Source organism: Bombina bombina, chromosome 4, assembly GCF_027579735.1.
Source record: "Bombina bombina isolate aBomBom1 chromosome 4, aBomBom1.pri, whole genome shotgun sequence".
Classification (NCBI taxonomy): domain Eukaryota; kingdom Metazoa; phylum Chordata; class Amphibia; order Anura; family Bombinatoridae; genus Bombina; species Bombina bombina.
Genome location: NC_069502.1, coordinates 264,195,022 through 264,218,430, shown reverse-complemented (window position 1 = coordinate 264,218,430; position 23,409 = coordinate 264,195,022). Strand labels below are relative to the sequence as shown.

The following is a 23,409-nucleotide window of genomic DNA, read 5'->3' as shown; positions in this document are numbered from 1 at the left end:
AACAGAACTTTCCAGGATAAAAGTTTAATATCTATGGAATGCAAAGGTTCAAACGGAACCCCTTGAAGAACTTTAAGAACTAAATTTAAACTCCATGGCGGAGCGACAGGTTAAAACACAGGCTTAATTCTAACTAAAGCCTGACAGAATGCCTGAACGTCTGGAACCTCAGCCAGGCGTTTGTGCAAAAGAATAGACAGAGCAGAAATCTGTCCCTTTAAGGAACTAGCTGAAAATCCCTTCTCCAATCCTTCTTGGAGAAAGGATAATATCCTAGGAATCCTAACCTTACTCCATAAGTAACCCTTGGATTCACACTAATGAAGATATTTACACCATATCTTATGATAGATTTTCCTGGTGACAGGCTTTCTAGCCTAAATTAATGTATCAATGACCGACTCGGAAAAACCACGCTTTGATAAAATCAAGCGTTCAATCTCCAAGCAGTCAGACGCAGATAAATTAGATTTGGATGTTTGAAGGGACCTTGAAGTAGAAGGTCCTGCCTCAGTGGCAGAGTCCATGGTGGAAAGGATGACATGTCCACCAGATCTGCATACCAAGTCCTGCGTGGCCACGCAGGAGCTATCAAAATCACCGAAGCTCTCTCCTGCTTGATCTAGGCAATCAAACGAGGGAGCAGAGGAAATGGTGGAAACACATAAGCCAGGCTGAAGGACCAGGGCGCTGCTAGAGTATCTATCAGCGCTGCCTGGGGATCCCTTGACCTGGACCCGTAACAAGGAAGTTTGGCGTTCTGACGAGACGCCATAAGATCCAGTTCTGGTTTGCCCCATAGTTGAATCAGCTGGGCAAATACCTCCGGATGGAGCTCCCACTCCCCCGGATGAAAAGTCTGCCGACTTAGAAAATCCGCCTCCCAGTTCTCTACTCCTGGGATATGGATAGCTGAGAGATGGCAAGAGTGAACCTCTGCCCATAGAATTATCTTTGAAACCTCCAACATTGCCAGGGGGCTCCTTGTTCCCCCCTGATGGTCGATATAGGCTACAGTCGTGATGTTGTCCGACTGAAATCTGATGAACCTGACCGCAGCTAGCAGAGGCCAAGCCTGAAGAGCATTGAATATCGCTCTTAGTTCCAGAATGTTTATCGGAAGGAGTGCCACGAGCCCTGAGCCTTCAGGGAGTTCCAGACTGCACCCCAGCCCAGAAGGCTGGCATCTGTTGTTACTATAGTCCAATCTGGCCTGCAGAAGCTCATCCCCTTGGACAGATGGACCTGACATAGCCACCAGAGAAGAGAATCCCTGGTTTCTTGATCCAGATTTAGTAGAGGGGACAAATCTGTGTAATCCCCATTCCACTGACTGAGCATGCAAAGTTGCAGCGGTCTGAGATGTAGGCGGGCAAACGGTACTATGTCCATTGCCGCTACCATTAAACCGATTACTTCTATACACTGAGCCACTGAAGGACGAGAAGTGGACTAAAGAACACGGCAAGAATCTAGAAGTTTTGACAATCTGGCCTTCGTTAGGTAAATCTTCATTTCTACGGAATCTATCAGAGTCCCTAGGAATGAAACTTTTGTTAGAGGTGATAGAGAACTCTTTTCTTCGTTCACCTTCCACCCATGGGACCTCAGAAATGCCAGAACAATGTCCGTATGGGACCTGGCAATTTGAAAAGTCGACGCCTGTATCAGAATGACGTCTAAGTAAGGGGCTACTGCTATACCCCGCGGCCTTAGGACCGCTAGGAGAGACCCTAGAACCTTTGTAAAGATTCTTGGTGCCGTGGCCAACCCGAAGGGAAGAGCCACAAACTGGTAGTGCCTGTCTAGAAAGGCAAACCTGAGAAAACAATGATGATCTTTGTGTATCGGGATGTGAAGATAAGCATCCTTTAAGTCTACGGTAGTCATATATTGACCCTCCTGGATCATAGGAAGGATGGTTCGAATAGTCTCCATCTTGAAGGATGGGACTCTGAGAAATTTGTTTAAGATCTTGAGATCTAAGATTGGTCTGAATGTTCCCTCTTTCTTGGGAACTACAAACAGATTTGAATAGAAGCCTTGCGGCGTCCCCTGAGCGGGAGTTATAGGTTCTGACACGTGGGGAGAGTTAGACGGCATAACTTCCTCCTTGTCAATTTCTTCTGGTGATAAATTTTTTAAAGCCAGAATATGGTCTTTGTAATCTATAGTAAAATCAGTGCATTTGGTACACAATGGCTTCCAAACATAATGAACAATGAGTTTCCTCTATGTCAGACATGTTTAAACAGACTAGTACTGAGACCAGCAAGCTTGGAAAACAATTTAATAACTGTGAACAAGCAAAAAATAAAAACGGTACTGTGCCTTTAACAGAAAAAAACAATCACATAAACTGCAAAACAGTGAAAAAAGCAGTAAATTCTACGAAATTTTACAGTGTGTATAATAGACTGAAATAGCATTGCACCCACTTGCAAATCGATGATTAACCCCTTAGTTTCAAAACCGGATCAAAAAAACGATATAGATGTTTTTAAACAGTCACAACCAACTGCCACAGCTCTACTGTTGCTCCTACCTGTCCATACAACGACTTTGGAAGGCACAAAAACCATGTAGAAGAGTCCTATATGTCAGGGGACTCCTTCAGGGAAGCTGGATATCTCTAGCTGCAAAAACAACTGCGCAATTAAGGCGCGAAAATAGGCCCCTCCCAACATGTACTCACAGTGAGAGGGCCTTAAAAAACTAGTCCTAGGCAAAATCTAGTCAGCCATGTGGAAAAACTGGCCCCAGAATAAAGTTTTATCACCATTTGTAGTAAACGTTTATATACATCAAGCAAACGTTATATCTATTAAGTAATGAGAGTAAATAACAAAAATATTACCCTTTACAGCAAGCATGATACCAGTCGTTATTAAATCACTGTAATCAGGCTTACCTTAAATAAATCAGGTACTGTCCGCATTTTCTAGCTTATCATCTCACTAGAAAAAATTAAAACTGCACATACCTCAGAGCAGGAAACCCTGCACACCATTCCCCCAGCTGAAGTTACCCATCTCTTCAGTTATGTGTGAGAACAGCAATGGACCTTAGTTACAAGCTGCTAAGATCATCAAAAAACTTCAGGCAGACTCTTCTTCACCTTTCTGCCTGAAGCCAAAATAGTACAACTCCGGTACCATTTGAAAATAATAAACTTTTGATTGAAGATAAACTACATTAATTCACCACATCTCTCTAGCTACTTCCCTTGTCGAGAGCTGCAAGAGAATGACTGGGGGTGGCAGTTAGGGGGAGGAGCTATATAGACAGCTCTGCTGTGGGTGATCCTCTTGCAGCTTCCTGTTGGGAAGGAGACTATCGCACAAGTAATGGATGAATCCGTGGACTGGATACACCTTACAAGAGAAATGGCTGCCAGCAGCACATGGCAAACAAAGCAGGGAAAAAACCCTGACAAAAATCAACATCTGGGGAATAGATTTGCAACATATTCTTGGAAATGTAGGGTTTGTCAGTACTAAAAAGTTCCATTGGAAACAATATCTCTTGCCATGTCAGGAAAAAAATACATAATACTCATATGCTAAATCACCTGAACACGATGCAGCATAACTTTAAAAAGCTGACATGAAAATATCACCTGAACATCTCTATATAAAAAGGGAAGATATTTTACCTCAAAATTTCTTCAGCTCACAAGAGTGTTCTGTGTTATACTACAGCTGCTGTCCAGCTGCAAGATGAAAAAACAAACAAAAAAAACAATAGCCAATCAGCAAGGCAGAGGTCAGGCTTTGGTTTGCTGCGATATCGTGAGATTTCATAGTAACCTTAATTAAATGGAATAGGAAAATAACATCACTGTTCCTGCACATGCAAAATGCACATTCCCTTGCAAGTCCTGGGACTAGCATCCTGATTGGCTGCTTAAAGTCTCTTTACAGAGTGGTATGAATACTTTGGACATTTTGAAGTAAAATATCTTCTTTTTTTCCAGAGATGTCCAGGTGATATTTTCTAGTCAGCTTTTTAAATCTATGCTGCATCACTTTTAAGTGCTTAAACATTTGGGTATCATGTCCCTTTAAAGTAAAAAAACAAAAACATTCTTTGTTACCTGTGACTTACCTGATGATGGACACAGCATCCAAATGCATCAAAACAGTATCATCTACAGAGTCTTGTGCCAGAAAGCTTTAAAAATATATAAAAACACAGAGGTCCTATATACATTTGGTTTCTCACATACTTTCCAAACTATGATCGTGGCCTTGTAGTCTTCTCCTTCAGTGCAGTGGTCAGGGGTTTAGGATTTTGTTTCTCTCCTTTACAATCACTAACTGCACCTCTCAGGGGCGCCCCTTTTCTCCTCTACTCTTTGTGCTGGTAATGGAACCTTTGGCAGAGGCTATCCGGTGCTCCCCATCAATTGAAGGATTTCACCTTCATAATACAATCCAGAAGGTGGCATTATTTGCAGATGACCTGACACAAAAACAGAAGCCTATGCTCTTAACATCCCTCAGGCCGATTATCTGGCATTACAAAGTCAATTCCCATTCACCTGATCCTTAAAGGGCCACTAAACCCAAAATCTTTCTTTCATGATTCAGATAGAGAATAGAAATTTAAACAACATTACAATTTACTTCCATTATTTATTTTGCTTCATTTTTAAATATCCTTAGTTGAAGAAAAAGCAATGCACATGGTGAGCCAATCACACGATGCTTCTATGTGCAGCAACCAATCAGCAGCTAGTGAGCATATCTAGATATGCTTTTCATCAAAGAATATCAAGAGAATAAAACAAATTAGATAATATAAGTAAATTAGAAAGATGTTTAAAATTGCATTCTCTTTCTAAATCATAAAAGAAAAAATGTGGCTGGCATGTCCTTTTAACTACACTCAAACACCTAGAGGTGATCCTCTCTCATAACCTTCATACAATTATTTCTGCCAACTTCCACCCACTTTTATATGAATTCAAAGAAAGAATGTCTAGATGGGATTCTCTGAGTCTTTCATGGTGGGGCAGAATTGTGGCAATCAAAATGAACTTGTTACCTAATCTTCCATAATTATTTCAGTGTTTACCTCTTCCAGTCCCAAAAGCATTAATCGCTCAATTTCAATCTGCGTGCATCTGCGTCTGGAGGCAAAAACGGAGGGCAGCAATGCTGAATTTCTCTACATATCATGAAGCTTCCTGTCTGGCACATATTTTAGCATGGGCCAATACTACTCCTGTTAGTAAGTGCTCGATCTTGGGGCAATCAACCATATCTTTTGATATATCACACCGAGATCTGTTATGGATACCTAAACACTCTAGGAATTCAGGTATATCAACTACAATCTCAAATCCTGGGACAGGATCCGACACCTACCAGGGGTATCACCACACCCTTCTTCAATTCACTCTGTTAAGGGACTCCTAGCAGCATTTCAAGATTCACACCCTGATTTTTGAGCAGAGATTGGGGTCGAAACTGTTAGAAAACTATTTCTTCAGAGCTCTATCTATACTGTGGCACAATTCCAGACTACATTTCCGACAACCCCCTTGCTTCAATTTGAATTTTATAGATTAAAACGTTTTTTACTTGCTTCTCCTCTCAGACGAATGACGGATTGGGGAAGATGTTGGATAACTGGTAATCCAATTATGAGACTACTCTCTCTTTGCTACAGAGATGTGATGCTTCCCCCCATTATTTTTAAATCCTCTTATATCCGTCAATGGAAAACAGCACTTCAGTTTGAAGCTACCATGGAGTCCTGGACAAAGGTAATTACCTTAACAAAGCAGGCAATTCATTGTGCAACAGTTTTTGAACTATTCTTTAAACTATTAACTCAATCGGCTGTGGTCTAGGGCCTTTTTTGTCTGTTAGAGTCACTGGGCTTGCTCACCCTTAAATGGGACTATTTCCCTTTTTACCCAATAAAATCTCTTAACATGTTAGTTACTTGTATATATATATATATATATATATATATATATATATATATATATATATATATATATATATGAAATGAGGAAATAAAAAACACTGGGTCTCTTAGTATATCCATGGATTTATTTGGATAGGGATATATATATATATATATACACAGTATATATATATATATATATATATATATATATATTTATTTATGGCTGTCAAACTAGTCATCGCTAAACTGGTGCAAACCCCAGAGTCCTAAATAGACCCAGGTCATCTCTATACTACTATATATAGAAACTATGGAAAGTGAATACTTTCTCACCAATAAAAAAATAGATATTCACTGTTTATGTTGGGAGACCTGTAGACAGTGTAGTGGGGGGGGGGACCCATTGCTAACTAGTGATGTGACCCTGACTCACAGCCAGTAGTTTAATTGTCATACTAGAGCAATATCTGGCCATTTTTGTTAAATCCATTATAGATGTCAAATTAGAAATATATAGGGTTTTTTAAAGGGACACTGTACCCAAATTTTTTCTTTCTTGATTCAGATTGAGCATGAAATTTTAAGCAACTTCCTAATTTACTCCTATTATCAAATTTTCTTCATTCACTTGGTATCTTTATTTGAAATGCACGAATGTAAGTTTAGATGCCGGCCCATTTTTGGTGAACAACCTGGGTTGTCCTTGCTGATTGGTGGATAAATTCATCCACCAATAAAAAAGTGCTGTCCAGAGTACTGAAACCAAAAAAAGCTTAGATGCCTTATTTTTTTCAAATAAAGATAGCAAGAGAATGAGGAAAAATTGATAATAGGAGCAAATTAGAAAGTTGCTTAAAATTGCATGCTCTTTCTGAATTACAAAAGAAAAAAATTTGGGTTCAGTGTCCCTTTAAGCTTATATTATATGTTACCTATTTACTGCACCAACCTCCTATATTCCTAAACAAAGCAAGACACTCATCATATTATCTGATTTTTAGTGTTTTTATTTATAGGAAGGGGAAAGTGAAAATAAGAAATACTTCAATGGGACACTTAACCTATTATATAGGATAAAATAGTGTTTGCCTTCTTTCTCTTTTCTTACCCTTACTTTATTTCTTTTCCTCTCTAGTTAAACAAATATTCACAAAACAAAGAAGTGTTATATTGTAACATATTACATTTCTACATAACTTGTTAATCTAAATCTTAACCCCTTAAACAAGGATGTGCAGGGTACGTCCTACAAAAAAATCGGTCGTTAATGACCAAGGACGTACCCAGCTGCTTTCAGGGTATTACAGTGATGCCTCGATATTGAGGCATCCTGCAATACCCTTTTTTTACCCACCGATGCAGAGAGAGACACTCTGTAGCCCTCTCTGCATCGGCCAGCGATGGTGCCGATCATTGGTGGTTGGGAGCCATAGCAGGGAGGTGGGTGGTCGTCCCATACCTGGATCAGTTCCGGCGAGGGAGTTTCTAGTTCCGGCAAAGCAAGCAATGCAGCTGGAGCTCACAAGGGGGGACGCGAGCGAGCGAGGGAAGGCGGGAGCGAGTGTGGGAAGGCGGGAGCGAGCATGCGCTCTATTAAGTGCTGTGGTGGAAGGAGGGAGAGGGAGGTGGAATAAGTGCTATAAGTGCTGGGAAAGGGATCTGGGAGGGGGGTAGGGTATTGAGGGGAGGGCAGCTACACTACAGAAAAATTGGGTTTTTATAAAATAAAGCAATTTTTTTGAGAAGGGTCTAGCTGCAGACTGGAGCTCCACTCTAGACAGGAAACATGTGACCTCCACTCAAAGCTTTTTTTTTTTTTTTAAATCAACTTTAATGTAACAAATAACCTATAGACAATCATTCTGAAAACAAAACATTTTACAGCTTTCTTGTTCTTCTTAATGTGCACTCACAGTGGTTATAAATAACAATCAATATAAACCACTGTGAGTGCACATTAAGAAGAACAAGAAAGCTGCAAAATGTTTCGTTTTCAGAATGATTGTCTATAGGTTGTTTGTTACATTAAAGTTGATTTAAAAAAAAAAAAAAAGCTTTGAGTGTAGTCTAGAGTCAGTGGAGGTCACATGTTTCCTGTCTAGAGTCAGTGGAAGTCACATGTTTCCTGTCTAGAGTGGAGCTCCAGTCTGCAGCTAGACTACTTTGATTTTTTTAGCAAACTGGGTAAAACTAGGTAGAGGGGGGAGGGTTAGAGAGCTGTTTGGGGGGGGGGGGGGGATCAGGGAGGTTTGGGGCTACGGGGGATCCAACACTGCAGAATAATATATATATATATATATAAAAAAAAAATATATATATATATATATATATATATATATATATATATAAAGAGCCTTTTATTTTAGTACTGGCAGACTTTCTGCCAGTACTTAAGATGGCGGTGACAATTATGAGGTGGGGGGAGGGAAGAGAGCTGTTTGAGGGGGGTCAGGGAAGGATCAGGGGGTGGGATGTGTCAGTTGAGAGGCTGATCTATACACTAAAGCTAAAATTAACCTTACAAGCTATGTAATTAACCCCTTCACTGCTGGGCATAATACAAGTGTGATGCGCAGCTGCATTTAACGGCCTTCTAATTATCAAAAAGTAATGCCAAAGCCATATATGTCTGCTATTTCGGAAAACAAAGTGGATCCCATAGAAGCATTTACAACCATTTGTGCCATAATTGCATAAGCTGTTTGTAACTAATTTCAGTGAGAAACCTAAAGTTTGTGAAAAAGTTTGTGAAAAAGTGAATGTTGAGAAAAAAAATGGTTTGGAAATAGCAAAGTGCTACTTGTACTTATTGCCCTAAAACTTGCAAAAAAAGCAAAGAACATGTACACATTGGGTATTTCTAAACTCAGGACAAAATTTAGAAACTATTTAGCATGGGTGTTTTTTGGTGGTTGTAGATGTGTAACAGATTTTGGGGGTCAAAGTTAGAAAAAGTGTGATTTATCAATTTTTTCATCATATTTTATATATTTGTTTTATAGTAAATTAAATGATATGATGAAAAACATAATTTATGCTTACCTGATAAATTCCTTTCTTCTGTAGTGTGATCAGTCCACGGGTCATCATTACTTGTGGGATATTAACTGCTCCCCTACAGGAAGTGCAAGAGGATTCACCCAGCAGAGTTGCTATATAGCTCCTCCCCTCTACGTCACCTCCAGTCATTCGACCAAGGACCAACGAGAAAGGAGAAGCCAAGGGTGTAGTGGTGACTGGAGTATAATTTAAAAAATATTTACCTGCCTTAAAAAACAGGGCGGGCCGTGGACTGATCACACTACAGAAGAAAGGAATTTATCAGGTAAGCATAAATTATGTTTTCTTCTGTTAAGTGTGATCAGTCCACGGGTCATCATTACTTGTGGGATACCAATACCAAAGCAAAAGTACACGGATGACGGGAGGGATAGGCAGGCTCTTTATACAGAAGGAACCACTGCCTGAAGAACCTTTCTCCCAAAAATAGCCTCCGAGGAAGCAAAAGTGTCAAATTTGTAAAATTTGGAAAAAGTATGAAGCGAAGACCAAGTTGCAGCCTTGCAAATCTGTTCAACAGAGGCCTCATTCTTAAAGGCCCAAGTGGAAGCCACAGCTCTAGTGGAATGAGCTGTAATTCTTTCAGGAGGCTGCTGTCCAGCAGTCTCATAAGCTAAACGAATTATGCTACGAAGCCAAAAAGAGAGAGAGGTAGCAGAAGCTTTTTGACCTCTCCTCTGACCAGAGTAAACGACAAACAGGGAAGACGTTTGTCGAAAATCTTTAGTTGCCTGTAAATAAAATTTAAGGGCACGAACTACATCCAGATTGTGCAAAAGACGTTCCTTCCTCGAAGAAGGATTTGGGCACAAGGATGGAACAACAATCTCCTGATTGATATTCCTGTTAGTGACTACCTTAGGTAAGAACCCAGGCTTAGTACGCAGAACTACCTTATCCGAGTGAAAAATCAAATAAGGAGAATCACAATGTAAGGCTGATAACTCAGAGACTCTTCGAGCCGAGGAAATAGCCATTAAAAATAGAACTTTCCAAGATAACAACTTTATATCAATGGAATGAAGGGGTTCAAACGGAACACCCTGTAAAACGTTAAGAACAAGGTTTAAACTCCATGGTGGAGCCACAGCTTTAAACACAGGTTTAATCCTGGCCAAAGCCTGACAAAAAGCCTGAACGTCTGGAACTTCTGACAGACGCTTGTGTAACAGAATGGACAGAGCTGAGATCTGTCCCTTTAAGGAACTAGCGGATAACCCCTTTTCTAAACCTTCTTGTAGAAAAGACAATATCCTAGGAATCCTAACCTTACTCCAAGAGTAACCTTTGGATTCGCACCAATATAGGTATTTACGCCATATTTTATGGTAAATCTTTCTGGTAACAGGCTTCCTAGCCTGTATTAAGGTATCAATAACTGACTCAGAAAAACCACGCTTTGATAAGATCAAGCGTTCAATTTCCAAGCAGTCAGCTTCAGAGAAGTTAGATTTTGATGTTTGAAAGGACCCTGAATCAGAAGGTCCTGTTTCAGAGGTAACGACCAAGGTGGACAGAATGACATGTCCACCAGATCTGTATACCAAGTCCTGCATGGCCATGCAGGCGCTATTAGAATCACTGATGCTTTCTCCTGTTTGATTCTGGCAATCAATCGAGGAAGCATCGGGAAAGGTGGAAACACATGAGCCATCCTGAAGGTCCATGGTGCTGTCAAGGCATCTATCAGGACCGCTCCCGGATCCCTGGATCTGGACCCGTAGCGCGGAAGCTTGGCGTTCTGTCGAGACGCCATGAGATCTATCTCTGGTTTGCCCCAACGTCGAAGTATTTGGGCAAAGACCTCTGGATGAAGTTCCCACTCCCCCGGATGAAAAGTCTGACGACTTAAGAAATCCGCCTCCCAGTTCTCCACTCCCGGGATGTGGATTGCAGACAGGTGGCAAGAGTGAGACTCTGCCCAGCGAATTATCTTCGATACTTCCATCATTGCTAGGGAGCTTCTTGTCCCTCCCTGATGGTTGATATAAGCTACAGTCGTGATGTTGTCCGACTGGAACCTGATGAACCCCCGAGTTGCTAACTGGGGCCAAGCCAGAAGAGCATTGAGGACTGCTCTCAATTCCAGAATGTTTATTGGAAGAAGACTCTCCTCCTGATTCCATAGTCCCTGAGCCTTCAGAGAATTCCAGACAGCGCCCCAACCTAGTAGGCTGGCGTCTGTTGTTACAATTGACCAGTCTGGCCTGCTGAATGGCATTCCCCTGGACAGATGTGGCCGATAAAGCCACCATAGAAGAGAATTTCTGGTCTCTTGAATGGAATGAAGGACACGGCATGCACTTTGAAGTTTTGTTAACCTGTCCTCTGTCAGGTAAATCTTCATTTCTACAGAATCTATCAGAGTCCCCAGGAAGGGAACTCTTGTGAGTGGAAAGAGAGAACTTTTCTCTTCGTTCACTTTCCATCCATGCGACCTTAGAAATGCCAGTACTATCTCTGTATGAGATTTGGCAGTTTGAAAGCTTGAAGCTTGTATCAGTATGTCGTCTAAGTACGGAGCTACTGAAATTCCTCGCGGTCTTAGTACCGCCAGAAGAGTGCCCAGAACCTTTGTGAAGATTCTTGGAGCCGTAGCCAGTCCGAATGGAAGAGCTACAAACTGGTAATGCCTGTCTAAAAAGGCAAACCTTAGATACCGGTAATGACTTCTGTGAATCGGTATGTGAAGGTAAGCATCCTTTAAATCCACTGTGGTCAAGTACTGACCCTCTTGGATCATGGGCAAAATTGTTCGAATAGTTTCCATCTTGAACGATGGAACTCTTAGGAATTTGTTTAGGATCTTTAAATCCAAGATTGGCCTGAAGGTTCCCTCTTTTTTGGGAACTACAAACAGATTTGAGTAAAACCCTTGTCCTTGTTCCAACCGCGGAACTGGATGGATCACTCCCATTAATAAAAGATCTTGTACGCAGCGTAGAAACGCTTCCTTCTTTGTTAGGTTTGTTGACAACCTTGACAGATGAAATCTCCCTCTTGGGGGAGAGGATTTGAAGTCCAGAAGGTATCCCTGAGATATGATCTCTAACGCCCAGGGATCCTGAACATCTCTTGCCCAAGCCTGGGCGAAGAGGGAAAGTCTGCCCCCCACTAGATCCGGTCCCGGATCGGGGGCCCTCAATTCATGCTGTCTTAGGGGCAGCAGCAGGTTTTCTGGCCTGTTTGCCCCTGTTCCAGGACTGGTTAGGTTTCCAGCCTTGTCTGTAGCGAGCAACAGCTCCTTCCTGTTTTGGTGCAGAGGAAGTTGATGCTGCTCCTGCTTTGAAATTACGAAAGGAACGAAAATTGGACTGTCTAGCCTTGGCTTTGGCCTTGTCCTGAGGCAGGGCATGACCTTTACCTCCTGTAATGTCATCAATAATCTCTTTCAAGCCGGGCCCGAATAAGGTCTGCCCTTTGAAAGGAATATTAAGCAATTTAGATTTAGACGTAACATCAGCTGACCAGGATTTTAGCCACAGAGCTCTGCGTGCCTGAATGGCGAATCCTGAATTTTTAGCCGCAAGTTTAGTTAAATGTACTACGGCATCTGAAATAAATGAATTAGCTAACTTAAGGAATTTAAGTTTGTGTGTGATGTCATCTAGTGTGGATGATTGAAGTGTCTCTTCCAGAGACTCAAACCAAAATGCTGCTGCAGCCGTGACAGGCGCAATACATGCAAGAGGTTGCAATATAAACCCTTGTTGAACAAACATTTTCTTAAGGTAACCCTCTAATTTTTTATCCATTGGATCTGAAAAAGCACAGCTATCCTCCACTGGGATAGTGGTACGCTTAGCTAAAGTAGAAACTGCTCCCTCCACCTTAGGGACCATTTGCCATAAGTCCCGTGTGGCGGCGTCTATTGGAAACATTTTTCTGAATATAGGAGGGGGTGAGAAAGGCACACCGGGTCTATCCCACTCCTTAGTAACAATGTCAGTAAGTCTCTTAGGTATAGGAAAAACGTCAGTACTCGTCGGTACCCGCAAAATATTTATCCAACCTACACATTTTTTCTGGGATTGCAACTGTGTTACAATCATTCAGAGCCGCTAATACCTCCCCTAGTAACACACGGAGGTTCTCAAGCTTAAATTTAAAATTTGAAATGTCTGAGTCCAGTTTATTTGGATCAGAACCGTCACCCACAGAATGAAGCTCTCCGTCTTCATGTTCTGCAAACTGTGACGCAGTATCAGACATGGCCCTTGCATTATCAGCGCACTCTGTTCTCATCCCAGAGTGATCACGTTTACCTCTTAGTTCTGGTAGTTTAGCCAAAACTTCAGTCATAACAGTAGCCATATCTTGTAATGTGATTTGTAATGGCCGCCCAGATGCACTCGGCGCTACAATATCACGCACCTCCTGAGCGGGAGATGCAGGTACTGACACGTGAGGCGAGTTAGTCGGCATAACTCTCCCCTCGTTGTTTGGTGAAATATGTTCAATTTGTACAGATTGACTATTTTTTAAAGTAGCATCAATACCTTTAGTACATAAATTTCTATTGGGCTCCACTTTGGCATTAACACATATAGCACAGATATCTTCCTCTGAATCAGACATGTTTAACACACTAGCAAATAAACAGCAACTTGGAAATAAAAGTAATTTACAAATAATATGAAAACGAACTGTGCCTTTAAGAAGCACAGAAAAATATTATAACAGATAAAATAATTAAGTTATAGCATCAATCTTTGTCAGAATATACAGTTTTAGCAAAGGATTGTTCCCCTCAGCAAATGATAACTAACCCAGGCAGCAGAAAAAAAAATACACAAATAAACGTTTTTTATATCACAGTCAATACAATCAGCACAGCTCTGCTGTATGATTACTTCCCTCAAAAAAGACTCTTGAGATCCCTGAACTCTGTAGAGATGAACCGGATCATGCAGGAAGAAAATGAACCTCTGACTGAGTTTTTCTGATGCATAGTGAAAGCACCAAAATGGCCCCTCCCCCACACACATAACAGTGAGAGGGATCAGTGAACTGCTCTAATTTAAATCAAAACTATTGCCAAGTGGAAAAAACATAATTTATGCTTACCTGATAAATTCCTTTCTTCTGTTGTGTGATCAGTCCACGGGTCATCATTACTTCTGGGATATAACTCCTCCCCAACAGGAAATGCAAGAGGATTCACCCAGCAGAGCTGCATATAGCTCCTCCCCTCTACGTCAGTCCCAGTCATTCGACCAAGAATCAACGAGAAAGGAGTAACCAAGGGTGAAGTGGTGACTGGAGTATAATTTAAAAGATATTTACCTGCCTTAAAATAGGGCGGGCCGTGGACTGATCACACAACAGAAGAAAGGAATTTATCAGGTAAGCATAAATTATGTTTTCTTCTGTTATGTGTGATCAGTCCACGGGTCATCATTACTTCTGGGATACCAATACCAAAGCAAAAGTACACGGATGACGGGAGGGATAGGCAGGCTCATTATACAGAAGGAACCACTGCCTGAAGAACCTTTCTCCCAAAAATAGCCTCCGAAGAAGCAAAAGTGTCAAATTTGTAAAATTTGGAAAAAGTATGAAGCGAAGACCAAGTTGCAGCCTTGCAAATCTGTTCAACAGAGGCCTCATTCTTAAAGGCCCAAGTGGAAGCCACAGCTCTAGTGGAGTGAGCTGTAATTCTTTCAGGAGGCTGCTGTCCAGCAGTCTCATAGGCTAAACGTATTATGCTACGAAGCCAAAAAGAGAGAGAGGTAGCAGAAGCTTTTTGACCTCTCCTCTGTCCAGAGTAAACGACAAACAAGGAAGAAGTTTGGCGAAAATCTTTAGTTGCCTGCAAGTAGAACTTGAGGGCACGAACTACATCCAGATTGTGTAAAAGACGTTCCTTCTTTGAGGAAGGATTTGGACACAAGGATGGGACAACAATCTCTTGATTGATGTTCCTGTTAGTGACTACCTTAGGTAAGAACCCAGGTTTAGTACGCAGAACTACCTTGTCTGAGTGAAAAATCAGATAAGGGGAATCACAATGTAAGGCTGATAACTCAGAGACTCTTCGAGCCGAGGAAATAGCCATTAAAAACAGAACTTTCCAAGATAACAATTTTATATCAATGGAATGAAGGGGTTCAAACGGAACACCCTGTAAAACGTTAAGAACTAAGTTTAAACTCCATGGTGGAGCAACAGCTTTAAACACAGGCTTGATCCTAGCTAAAGCCTGACAAAAGGACTGGACGTCTGGATTTTCTGACAGACGTCTGTGTAACAAGATGGACAGAGCTGAAATCTGTCCCTTTAATGAACTAGCTGATAAACCCTTTTCTAAACCTTCTTGTAGAAAAGACAATATCCTAGCGATCCTAACCTTACTCCAGGAGTAACCTTTGGATTCGCACCAGTATAGGTATTTCCGCCATATTTTATGGTAAATCCTTCTGGTAACAGGCTTCCTAGCCTGAATCAGGGTATCAATAACCGACTCAGAAAAACCACGTTTTGATAAAATCAAGCGTTCAATTTCCAAGCAGTCAGCTTCAGAGAAGTTAGATTTTGATGTTTGAATGGACCCTGTATCAGAAGGTCCTGTCTTAGAGGTAGAGACCAAGGCGGACAGGATGACATGTCCACTAGATCTGCATACCAAGTCCTGCGTGGCCAAGCAGGTGCTATTAGAATTACTGATGTTCTCTCCTGTTTGATTTTGGCAATCAATCGAGGAAGCAGCGGGAAGGGTGGAAACACATAAGCCATCCTGAAGTTCCAAGGTGCTGTCAAAGCATCTATCAGAACTGCTCCCGGATCCCTGGATCTGGACCCGTAGCGAGGAAGTTTGGCGTTCTGGCGAGACGCCATGAGATCTATCTCTGGTTTGCCCCAACGTCGAAGTATTTGGGCAAAGACCTCCGGATGAAGTTCCCACTCCCCCGGATGAAAAGTCTGGCGACTCAAGAAATCCGCCTCCCAGTTCTCCACTCCCGGGATGTGGATTGCTGACAGGTGGCAAGAGTGAGACTCTGCCCAGCGAATTATCTTTGATACTTCCATCATTGCTAGGGAGCTTCTTGTCCCTCCCTGATGGTTGATGTAAGCTACAGTCGTGATGTTGTCCGACTGAAACCTGATGAACCCCCGAGTTGTTAACTGGGGCCAAGCCAGAAGGGCATTGAGAACTGCTCTCAATTCCAGAATGTTTATTGGTAGGAGACTCTCCTCCTGATTCCATAGTCCCTGAGCCTTCAGAGAATTCCAGACAGCGCCCCAACCTAGTAGGCTGGCGTCTGTTGTTACAATTGTCCAGTCTGGCCTGCTGAATGGCATCCCCCTGGACAGGTGTGGCCGATAAAGCCACCATAGAAGAGAATTTCTGGTCTCTTGATTCAGATTCAGAGTAGGGGACAAATCTGAGTAATCCCCATTCCACTGACTTAGCATGCATAATTGCAGCGGTCTGAGGTGTAGGCGTGCAAAAGGTACTATGTCCATTGCCGCTACCATTAAGCCGATCACCTCCATGCATTGAGCTACTGACGGGTGTTGAATGGAATGAAGGACGCGGCATGCATTTTGAAGTTTTGTTAACCTGTCTTCTGTCAGGTAAATCTTCATTTCTACAGAATCTATAAGAGTCCCTAAGAATGGAACTCTTGTGAGAGGAAAGAGAGAACTCTTCTTTTCGTTCACTTTCCATCCATGCGACCTTAGAAATGCCAGAACTAACTCTGTATGAGACTTGGCAGTTTGAAAGCTTGAAGCTTGTATTAGAATGTCGTCTAGGTACGGAGCTACCGAAATCCCTCGCGGTCTTAGTACCGCTAGAAGGGCACCCAGAACCTTTGTGAAGATTCTTGGAGCCGTAGCCAATCCGAATGGAAGAGCTACAAACTGGTAGTGCCTGTCTAAGAAGGCAAACCTTAGATACCGGTGATGATCTTTGTGGATCGGTATGTGAAGGTAAGCATCCTTTAAATCCACTGTGGTCATGTACTGACCCTCTTGGATCATGGGTAAGATTGTCCGAATAGTTTCCATTTTGAACGATGGAACTCTTAGGAATTTGTTTAGAGTCTTTAAATCTAAGATTGGCCTGAAAGTTCCCTCTTTTTTGGGAACCACAAACAGGTTTGAGTAGAACCCTTGTCCTTGTTCCGACCACGGAACCGGATGGATCACTCCCATTGTTAACAGATCTTGTACGCAGCGTAGAAACGCTTCTTTCTTTATCTGGTTTGTTGACAACCTTGACAGATGAAATCTCCCTCTTGGGGGAGATAATTTGAAGTCTAGAAGGTATCCCTGAGATATGATTTCTAGTGCCCAGGGATCCTGAACATCTCTTGCCCAGGCCTGGGCGAAGAGAGAGAGTCTGCCCCCCTACTAGATCCGGTCCCGGATCGGGGGCTCTCGGTTCATGCTGTCTTTGGGGCAGCAGCAGGTTTCCTGGCCTGCTTGCTTTTGTTCCAGGACTGGTTAGGCTTCCAGCCTTGCCTGTAACGAGCAACAGCTCCTTCCTGTTTTGGTGCAGTGGAGGTTGATGCTGCTCCTGTCTTGAAATTCCGAAAGGGACGAAAATTAGACTGTCTAGCCTTAGCTTTGGCCTTGTCTTGAGGTAGGGCGTGGCCCTTACCTCCCGTAATGTCAGCGATAATTTCTTTCAAACCGGGCCCGAATAAGGACTGCCCCTTGAAAGGTATATTAAGTAATTTGGACTTAGAAGTAACATCAGCTGACCAGGATTTTAGCCACAGTGCCCTGCGTGCCTGTATGGCGAATCCTGAGTTCTTAGCCGTAAGTTTGGTTAAATGTACTACGGCCTCCGAAATGAAAGAATTAGCTAGTTTAAGGACTCTAAGCCTGTCCGTAATGTCGTCTAGCGTAGAGGAACTAAGGTTCTCTTCAAGCGACTCAATCCAAAATGCTGCCGCAGCCGTAATCGGCGCGATACATGCAAGGGGTTGTAATATAAAACCTTGTTGAACAAACATTTTCTTAAGGTAACCCTCTAATTTTTTATCCATTGGATCTGAGAAAGCACAGCTATCCTCCACCGGGATAGTGGTACGCTTAGCTAAAGTAGAAACTGCTCCCTCCACCTTGGGAACCGTTTGCCATAAGTCCCGAGTGGTGGCGTCTATTGGAAACATCTTTCTAAATATTGGAGGGGGTGAGAACGGCACACCGGGTCTATCCCACTCCTTAGTAACAATTTCAGTTAGTCTCTTAGGTATAGGAAAAACGTCAGTACTCGCCGGTACCGCAAAGTATTTATCCAACCTACACAGTTTCTCTGGTATTGCAACGGTGTTACAATCGTTGAGAGCTGCTAAGACCTCCCCTAGTAGTACACGGAGGTTCTCCAATTTAAATTTAAAATTTGAAATATCTGAGTCCAATCTGTTTGGATCAGAACCGTCACCCACAGAATGAAGCTCTCCGTCCTCATGCTCTGCGAGCTGTGACGCAGTATCAGACATGGCCCTAGCATTGTCAGCGCACTCTGTTCTCACCCCAGAGTGATCACGCTTGCCTCTTAGTTCTGGTAATTTAGACAAAACTTCAGTCATAACAGTAGCCATATCTTGTAATGTTATCTGTAATGGCCGCCCAGATGTACTAGGCGCCAAAATATCACGCACCTCCCGGGCGGGAGATGCAGGTACTGTCGCGTGAGGCGAGTTAGTCGGCATAACTCTCCCCTCGCTGTTTGGTGAAATTTGTTCACATTGTACAGATTGACTTTTATTTAAAGTAGCATCAATACAGTTAGTACATAAATTTCTATTGGGCTCCACCTTGGCATTGGAACAAATGACACAGATATCTTCCTCTGAGTCAGACATGTTTAACACACTAGCAAAAAAACTTACAACTTGGTTATAATCTTTTTTAGCAAAAAAAAAACGCACTGTGCCTCAAAGAGGTATTAACGATTAAATGACAGTTGAAATAATGAACTGAAAAACAGTTATAGCATCAAACTTTAAAACAACACAACTTTTAGCAAAGGTTTGTTCCCATTAGTAAAAAACAACACTAATTAAATTTGTACATAAGAAAACAAAACAACGTTTTTTATTCACAGTCACTATAAGAATTCTCACAGCTCTGCTGAGAGAATTTACCTCCCTTCAAAGAAGTTTGAAGACCCCTGAGATCTGTCAGAGATGAACCGAATCATGCAGGAAATATAAAAGTAGCTGACTGGAATTTTTTGATGCGTAGCAAAGAGCGCCAAAAACGGCCCCTCCCTCTCCCACACAGCAGTGAAGAGAAACGAAACTGTCACAATTAAAGCAAAAAACTGCCAAGTGGAAAATAATGCCCAAATATTTATTTACACAGTACCTCAGCAATGTAAACGATTCTACATTCCAGCAAAAACGTTTAACATGAGAATAGTTATTAAAAGGATTAGTGACCTTTAACACAGTAGTTCCGGTGAAATACCATCCCCAGAATACTGAAGTGTATACATACATGTCATTTTAACGGTATGGCAGGCTTTTCTCATCAATTCCATTCAGAAAATAAAAACTGCCACATACCTCAATGTAGATTCATCTGCCCGCTGTCCCCTGATCTGAAGCCTTTACCTCCCTCAGATGGTCGAGAACAGCAATATGATCTTAACGACTCCGGTTAAAATCATAGTAAAAAATCTCTGTCAGATTCTTCCTCAAACTCTGCCAGAGAAGTAATAACACGCTCCGGTGCTATTTTAAAATAACAAACTTTTGATTGAAGTCATAAAAACTAAGTATAATCACCATAGTCCTCTCACACATCCTATCTAGTCGTTGGGTGCAAGAGAATGACTGGGACTGACGTAGAGGGGAGGAGCTATATGCAGCTCTGCTGGGTGAATCCTCTTGCATTTCCTGTTGGGGAGGAGTTATATCCCAGAAGTAATGATGACCCGTGGACTGATCACACATAACAGAAGAAAAAGTGCCCAAAACATTTTTTCACCCAGTACCTCAGAGAAAAAAACGTTTTTACATGCCAGCAAAAAAACATTTTACCTCAATAATTAATTGTCATTTAAAACCTATTGCAAGTCCCTGCAAAATAGGTTAAGTCTATGTATACAGTTTAAAAGCCAGAGAAGTACCATTTCCCAGAAAACTGAAGTGTAAAATATACATACATGACAGCCTGATATCAGCTACATCTACTGCATTCAAGGCTGAGTTTACATTATAACGGTATGGCAGGATTTTCTCATCAATTCCATGTCAGAAAATAATAAACTGCTACATACCTCTTTGCAGATTAATCTGCCTGCTGTCCCCTGATCTGAAGTTTACCTCACTCCTCAGATGGCCGAGAAACAGCAATATGATCTTAACTACTCCGGCTAAAATCATAGAAAAACTCAGGTAGATTCTTCTTCAAATTCTACCAGAGAAGGAATAACACACTCCGGTGCTATTATAAAATAACAAACTTTTGATTGAAGATATAAAAACTAAATATATCACCATAGTCCTCTCACACATCCTATCTAGTCGTTGGGTGCAAGAGAATGACTGGGGGTGACGTAGAGGGGAGGAGCTATATAGCAACTCTGCTGGGTGAATCCTCTTGCACTTCCTGTAGGGGAGCAGTTAATATCCCACAAGTAATGATGACCCGTGGACTGATCACACTTAACAGAAGAAATAATGTTATCTTTAGAAAGTCCATTTAATGGCGAGAAAAACGGTATATAATATGTGGGTACAGTAAATGAGTTGGAGGAAAATTACAGCTAAACACAAACACAGCAGAAATGTAAAAATAGCCCTGGTCCTTAACGGTAAGAAAATTGAAAAATGGTCTGGTCACTAAGGGATTAAAGCGATACTAAACCCACATTTTTTCTTTCATGATTCAGATAGAGCATGCAATTTTAAACAACTTTCTAATTTACTCCTATTGTCATTTTTTCTTCGTTCTCTTGCTACCTTTATTTGAAAAAGTAGGAATGTAAGGTTAGGAGCCGGCCCATTTTTGGTTTAGCACCTGGGTACCACTTGCTAATTGGTGGCTACATTTAGCCACCAATCAGCAAGCGCTACCCAGGTGCTAAACCAAAAATAGGTTGGCTCTTAAAGCGATACTAAACCCAAAATTTTTATTTCATGATTCAGCTAGAGCAGTGCTTTCCAAACTGTGTGTCGGGACACACTAGTGTGTCGGCAGCAGTGTGTAGGTGTGTCCCTGCTTCAACACATTTTTTTTTTTTTTAATTTTTTTTGGGGGGGTTCCGACTTTCTGCCTGCTATGCATATCACATGGTTGACACGTGATTGATACCTAGTGGGTCACAGATCATCTTAACCTATTGGCACAGCTCAGTGGGAACTGAAACTATTGCCATTGGCAGCACATTGGCTCCTGACTGCACGTGTAGTCTCCTTAATTGGCTAGTGACTGCATGTGTAGTCAGTGAGTGGGACAGCAGTGTGTTTTCAGCACAGGCAGTAGTCAGTCGGACTCACAGAGCGCTGAGGGCAGCTGCTTAAACGCAGAAGTCAAAGTGTTGTTTTGTTTTTTTTGGAAGCTAGCTCCCAGTAGTGCATTGCTGTTCCAGCTCTTGATATATGGATAGGAAGTGGAAGCTTAAAAATGCTTGATGATGAAATGCGAGTGTCTTTATCTAATATTCCACTAAATATTCAGAAACTGTGTTCATTCCATCAACCTCATACATCCCATTAAAATAGTAAGTAGCTATTGGTGGTATTAAACTTTTTTTCAATTCTTTCACATACATACTGTTACTTGTAAATACCTATTATTATTATATAATTTATGTATGTGTCTGTATCTTTTAAAACAAGTTAGTTTAACCTCCTTTTTGCTAGTACAACTGAATTAAATACTGTGTCGCGAAATGATGTAGGTCTAAAAAGTGCGTCACCAACATGAAAAGATTGGAAAGCTCTGAGCTGGAGCATGCAGTTCTAGGCAACTTTGTAATTTACTCCTATTATCAATTTTTTTTCATTCTCTTGCTATATTTATTTGAAAAATAAGGAATCTAAGCTAAGGAGCCGACCCATTTTTGGTTCAGACCCTGGATAGCACTTGCTGATTGGTGGCTACATTTACCCTTTCAGCAGCTATCTTATCTATGGTTTTAAACAACTTAATACGTTTTAAACAACTCATCTGAAATGTAAAAATAGCCCTAGTCCTTAACGGTAAAAAAAATAAAAAAATGGTCTGGTCACTAAGGGGTTAAAGCGATACTAAACCCACATTTTTTCTTTCATGATTCAGATAGAGCATGCAATTTTCAACAACTTTTTAATTTACTCCTATTGTAATTTTTTCTTCGTTCTCTTGCTATCTTTATTTGAAAAAGCAGGAATGTAAGGTTAAGAGCCGACCCATTTTTGGTTCAGCACCTGGGTGCCGCTTGGTGATTGGTGGCTACATTTAGCCACCAATCAGCAAGCGCTACCCAGGTGCTGAACCAAAAATAGGTTGGCTCTTAAAGAGATACTAAACCTAAATGTTTTATTTCATGTTTCAGCTAGAGCATGCAGTTCTAGGAAACTTTGTCATTTACTCCTATTACAATTTTTTTCGTTCTCTTGCTATCTTTATTTGAAAAATCAGGAATCTAAGCTAAGGAGTCGACCCATTTTTGGTTCAGACCCTGGATAGCACTTGCTGATTGGTGGCTACATTTACCCTTTCTTATTTATGGTTTTAAACAACTTAATACGCTTTAAACAACTTTCCAGTTAACCTCCATTAACAAAATGTGCACAGTCCTTTTATATTTACACTTTTTGAGTCACCAGCTCCTACTGAGCATGTGAACAATGCACAGAATATATGTATATGCATCTGTGATTTGCTGATGGCTGTCACATGATACATTATGAGTGGAAATAGACATTTTGAAACTTTGAAACTTGTCAGAAAACAAATATACAAATCATTTGAAGTTCAGGGACTAAGTGCTATTGCATTGTCTTTTTTATTATGTATTTGTTGATAATGCAAATCTACTGTATTTACTGGTCTTTTAACTGTAAGGGGAATGACAGAGAACTTACCTTGTGAGTTTGATGCTTTTCCTAAACTCATTGGTAATGGGAGCCTTAAAGCCACCTTTCCTGAGCAGAGAATCTATTGTCTGAATCTGATCCCAATCTAAAGAGAGATATTGAACATGTTTAGAAATGATTCAATTTAAGGACTTCTGACAGTCAATATGTATAGTAGTACAGGGAGAAAACCCTAATTCCCGAAATCCAGAAACCAAACAATCTGATATCCGAACTTTTTAATTAATATTTAAAAAAAATAAAAAAATAATAATAATTATAACAAAATAAAATAATTCCCTGTCTGTAAGTTACAATCTTCTCTGCTTGTGTCTTTTTTTTTGTGTGTTCTAAAATGCAAATTGATATTTTTTTTAAAACAACAAACGATTACCTTTCT

The 23,409-nt window shown here is 41.2% G+C and overlaps 1 protein-coding gene across 2 annotated transcripts in view; it reads right to left on the bottom strand.

Annotated features, from left to right (window-relative positions):
* Positions 1 to 23,409, bottom strand: part of AMMECR1L (AMMECR1 like) — a 262,781-nt gene that overhangs the window by 72,549 nt on the left and 166,823 nt on the right. For both annotated transcript variants that reach the window (XM_053709953.1, XM_053709954.1), the window contains one exon: positions 23,019 to 23,115. In XM_053709953.1, coding sequence (XP_053565928.1) covers positions 23,019 to 23,115 — 97 coding nt within the window. The remainder of the gene's footprint in view (positions 1 to 23,018; positions 23,116 to 23,409) is intronic.